Source organism: Paralichthys olivaceus, chromosome 1 (assembly GCF_024713975.1).
Source record: "Paralichthys olivaceus isolate ysfri-2021 chromosome 1, ASM2471397v2, whole genome shotgun sequence".
Lineage (NCBI taxonomy): Eukaryota > Metazoa > Chordata > Actinopteri > Pleuronectiformes > Paralichthyidae > Paralichthys > Paralichthys olivaceus.
The window spans coordinates 2,877,426-2,882,732 of NC_091093.1; the positions used below are offsets into that span (position 1 = coordinate 2,877,426).

Sequence of the window (5,307 nt, forward strand, 5' to 3'; positions counted from 1 at the left end):
CTACTTGAAACTCTTTAATGCAGATATTCCATCTGGTATCGCATCAGACTTTGTGAAGTTAAAAGAGGCAAACCATTTTCATTTGAATTCAAGGCCTTGTGAATTAGTTCTCGAGGCTCATGACCTGCCCTGATTGAGGCATGTTTCTCGCCTGGGATTTGCTACCTCCCAAGGATAAGTGGTCGTGCTAATGGCTGGATGTTGATATGGTTCAGTGCTTCAGACATTCTCCTGTGGTCTGTATCAAGTCACATGAAGGGTTTTAATTGGTGATGAGCTTCTACTTCCTGTGTAACATGTGACATATAGAGTGAACAGCAAAGTAACGTTTGTGGTTTAAAGGTCGTGTTTTTTAGTTCTTTTTTGACATCCTGCATTGAATGTGAAGACGGATGTGGCTGTGGACTTGTCATTTAGCGTAGCATGATTCTTACTGTCACAGGGTTTGATTGTCGTGCTTTTAGAATTTGAATGAACAAATATGTTTGCAAAAAACATCTACTGTGATCCATGTGTGAATGTGACTCAGGAGGAGGATATCAGGGGACATTCAGGCTTGAGACATGATGTAAATGATTCCATGCCGGGGCTTACCGACATTTGGATGACACACCACAAGTTTTAATAATCGGTCATCATTTACTTGAGAATTGTGTTGGATTTGGCTGCAACATTGTTTACCCCTGAAACTCCAAAAGTGTTTTGACGACTCCAACACTTCACCCACCCCTCCATCGGCACAGTGGTGCGTAGATAATGAGTGTATTTCCCTTTAAAATGCTTTTATCCGTGTTGAGTGTGCAAGCCTGTACAATAAACAGCAACGGGGTGAGAACGTTTCTTTGATACACTTTTAAGAACCACCCAAAAAGAAAAACTTGGACTTTATTTTGAAATTCCGTCATATGGCGACCGTGCTGCCGGTCGGCCTTTTACGACTCTGACGTAACTCTCCCGTCTCGTGACCGGCACACCGCAGAGCCAATCAGGACTCACCATCTGTAAACATGGCGCCCCGCTTCAGGTGGAGATGTGTGCTGCTGCTGCTCTGCGCCGGTCTGCTGTGTGTTTTAGCGGCTGACAGCAAAGAGAAGGCCCAGAAGAAGAAGAAGGACATCCGCGACTACAACGACGCAGACATGGCGCGGCTGCTGGAACAGTGGGAGGTTTGCCAGCTTCTCTTTCAGGCAGCCCGCACACACCATAGCTGCTTAGCCGAGCTGTTAGCTAACCATGCTATGTCCTGCTAGCAACAGGGTTTGTCTCCAGCAGCATCTGTCGTGTTGCTTCCCTGAGTTGACTGCGGGGGGAGAAGCGTCTCTCGTTGCGTTATTGATGCGTTAGTTGAAGATGAAACAGTCTTACACCCCGAAATGTGAACACAAGCAGAAAGAACAGAATTATGAAGAGTTATGATCATCGTAGTTGCTGGAAAGTGAGAGTGTACTGGCAGATGTTAAACACCTGCACCCAGTATGAACAACCCATGCTTTCGATCACGGCTTTAGTAATGATCGACCATCACATGTTCCACCGGAACACTTCTGCTACCCAGGTGAATCACAACAGGACCTGACGTGTGATGTGGATCAGAACTTCTAATGCTGAAACATATGAAAGGTTTTGGATCCAAAAGTGTGGTTAACTGTTGTGTAGGGCCTTTAACTAAATAACTGTAAACTGTGAGAAGGTAATGATAATAATTAGATACATGTATCAAGCACAAAGTATATTATTTACCTTAAGTAAAAGTATAACATAGAATCAGGGTTATTGTAGTTAACTAAGACTAAAACTAGCAATGAAAAAAGAATTAAGTTCACTGAAAAAAACGGCAATTACAAAAAAAACGAAAACTAAATAAAAACTGCAATGAACAATGCAAAACTAACTAAAACTAAACTGAAATGCAGATAGATTCAGCTTCGTTGTCGTTTCATATTCTCCCTGGATTACTGCCTGTCCTGCAGGTGATGGTTAAAGAAGGAAATTAAAGGACTTGATAAACCATAATTGGTGTCACACATTGTTTCATCCTTTTTCAGCTTCTACAAGTCAAATTTCTCTTAATACCTGGAAAAACTAAAACTAATTAAAAACTAAAGTGAAACTAGTCGTTTCCTCAAAATAAAAACTAAACTAAAACTACAAAATCACTTGTTGAACTAACTAAAACTAAACCGAAATAAAAAAGCAAACTGAAAAACTAAATAAAAACAAATGAAAATTTCAAAACTATAATAACCTTGCATAGAATAAAATGTAGTTTGTTCAAATACATGAAGCTGTGAATGTACTTCACATTCTGCCACTGCCTGTGTTTTTACAAAGTTGAGCGGTTTATAACGAGGTAGGACATTTGTTGAGTGATGGCCCTCACCAGAGTACATACCTCCACCAAGAGCCATGAAGTATTCATGGCAGGTATTTAGAATGCACCCTCAGTCATATGTAGAGCAAGACAGTGGTACTTTTATTTATACCCAGTATATCTGTTATTCCACAGGAGGATGATGACATCGAGGAAGGTGACCTCCCAGAACACAAGAGGTCTCCTCCCCCCGTCGACTTCTCCAAGGTGGACCCCTCCAAGCCAGAGCAGCTGCTCAAGATGTCCAAGAAGGGCAGGACCCTGATGGTGTTTGCCACAGTGTCGGGGGATCCCACTGAGAAAGAGACGGAGGAGATCACAGGCCTGTGGCAGGGCAGCCTCTTCAACGCCAACTTTGATATTCAGAGGTAGTTACTCACTGAGACCATTCTACAACAAGAACTTTGTGTAGCTGCTTTTCAAAAGGGTAGATTAATTTCTTATTAACTTGGAAGGAAAGATTATCGAAGTGGACTCACCAATTAATGAACTAATAGTGCTTTCACCCATTAGAAGTTGAATTGGTTGTTTGGTGTGAGGAAAGCCTGATGAGAGCTTGCTTCCTGTCTGTGCTGAAAAAATGTTTGAAACCTAAAACCCATTGATGACAGTGACACCTGGTGGTTTGTAGCACAAATAGCAGCTGTTCAAGATGAGCCACAGCACTGACACAACCTCTGTCTATCCTTCAACTGCACCTCAAGGGCCTCAGCAGCAGATAGTGTTTGAATCTTCATCGGATGATCCAAGTTCCGACAGTCACATCATGATATGCGTCTAAAATATGTGCTATTTATGGGTGGCTTTGGCTCAGGGGGTAGAGTGGTTGTCCTCCAACCAGAAAACCAGCGGTTTCTTGCCGAAGTATCCTTGGAAGATGCTGAAACCTGAATTGCCGCTCAAAGAAACAGCTTCTAATAGATGCACTGTATGAATGTGTGTGAGTGGGTGAATGGCAAACTATAGTGTAAAGAGCTTTGAGTGATCATCAAGACCAGAAAAGTGCTTTATAAATACAAACCATTTTACCATTTATTCACATGACACAATCTAACTACAACTGAAGATTTGAGACTTTGAACATTTTATCATTTCCTTTGTTTTCAAATGAATTTAATTCAATTTACTCCTAATCTACCAATCATGTTTCTAAAGAGTGCACAAGCACTGTCACACATAGAGGTATTGTCATGAACCAAATCTAAATTAAATAAGGTTGTCAGTGTTTACTTTTACATGACTTAAGACGAGACAATGATGAGAAACACAAACTCTGATTTTATTAACAAGGAATATCTTTTAAGACAACAGACCAAAATGTTGTTTTAAAAATAAATACCAAAGATCTCTCACATTTCTCTTCCTGTGCGCTCTAATGATCTTTCTGGTGATTTTTTAAAATTAAAAAAAAATTTTTTTATAAGACCACGCTGCAGTAGTGTTTGACTGGAACAAGCTAGTGTAACATTATCTATTGGCATCACTACAAGAGGACGATGTTTGTTTATAATGTCCATTCTCAGTGTCTGTTTTTCTTTGACTAAAATGTTCATAGTTTGATTCGATTTAAGATTTAGAAAGCGTGGGGTTGACATAACTATCGATAACTGAATCTAAAAATGGCTGAAGAATTGAACACTACTTGTGAGCTGTTCCTCATAATGGCACAGAAAAGGTTGTATAAGGTTTGTCCACTCATCACTGATTTACCATGATGGCTGTTATCAAGTTTAAACTCTTCCATACATTTTGAACAATACATCTCACTCAATGAATCTGTTCCATTGCAAAGGAGAGCAGTCTATATTAATGAAAAACACTTGTCGTGATCCCCTGCAGGTTCGTGGTGGGGTCCAACAGGGTGATCTTCATGCTGCGAGACGGCAGTCTGGCCTGGGAGGTCAAAGACTTCCTTGTGGCCCAGGAACGCTGCATGGATGTCACAGTGGAGGGACAGGTGTTCCCTGGAAAGCCTGCCAAGAAGGACAGTGCCAAATATAACCAGCAGAAAGAAGTCAACAGCAAGAAGAAGAGCAAGAAGAAGACGGAGAGCAAGAAGCCGGACTTAGAGGGGAACAGCGCCAGTCCTCTGAAAAATGAGCTGTGATGGAATAACACTGAGGGACTCTAGGAGTCATTGGTCCTTTGTCTTTCCTTCTGGCCTCAGATGTGTGTATTCTCAAGATCATGTTCTGTGAGGGGGCTGGAGGACCGCATGAAGATGCAGAGACAGAAATTGAGTGAACTAACTAATCCTGTTCAGTGTATTCACCTGGACTGCTGAGCTGGGATCACTGCTCAGTGATGTACTGAAACATATTGCAGTGCCAGTACTTTATTGAAATCATCATCAGAGTGGTCACAAGCTCAAATGAAAATAAAAAAACAAATGAAAACCAATGAACGCACCTGTCATGTTAGAGGTACTCAGTAAATGTTATTTGAACTTTTGTTATGTGCCAAGAGCCCTGTTGGGAACAGGAAGTGTCTGTCCCTCTCATCCTGGCCTGTGGTACACACTGCTCACGTCCAGCTGCACTTCAAGATTTCATACAAAAGTAGCACCTGACTTTTCTGTTTGATTTTTCACTGAATATGAAAATAAACCTTTTTATATAATCATATGAGCTGTGTCATTGCTGAAGTTTGAAGTGTCCTCTCTTATTACCCTGTGAGAACTGTGTAGTGCAGATGGAGAATTTACTGTAACAGCTGACATGTCACCTAAACATTGATGTCCTTAATCGTATATATATCCCTGAGAAGAGCACACAGATATACCTGGATAATACAGACACATTTCAATATGATGACAGTCTATGTGGTCATTAGTATCCGCTGGCCTGTCTACATACTGACTTCAGTGTTTGGCCCGTGGGGCTTAGTTACGATCAAGAGAACCTTTTAGACATAAGTCTGTTTCCAACAGCTGCTGT

At 41.2% G+C, this 5,307-nt stretch overlaps 1 protein-coding gene across 1 annotated transcript; it reads left to right on the forward strand.

Annotated features, from left to right (window-relative positions):
• Nucleotides 1-951: 951 nt before the first annotated feature.
• mesd (mesoderm development LRP chaperone) lies at nucleotides 952-4,995 on the forward strand. The gene is made up of 3 exons (XM_020079625.2): nucleotides 952-1,166; nucleotides 2,507-2,739; nucleotides 4,211-4,995. Exons 1-3 carry the CDS (start codon nucleotides 1,008-1,010, stop codon nucleotides 4,476-4,478), a joined length of 660 nt encoding a protein of 219 aa, XP_019935184.1. The 5' UTR covers nucleotides 952-1,007; the 3' UTR covers nucleotides 4,479-4,995.
• Nucleotides 4,996-5,307: the final 312 nt, after the last annotated feature.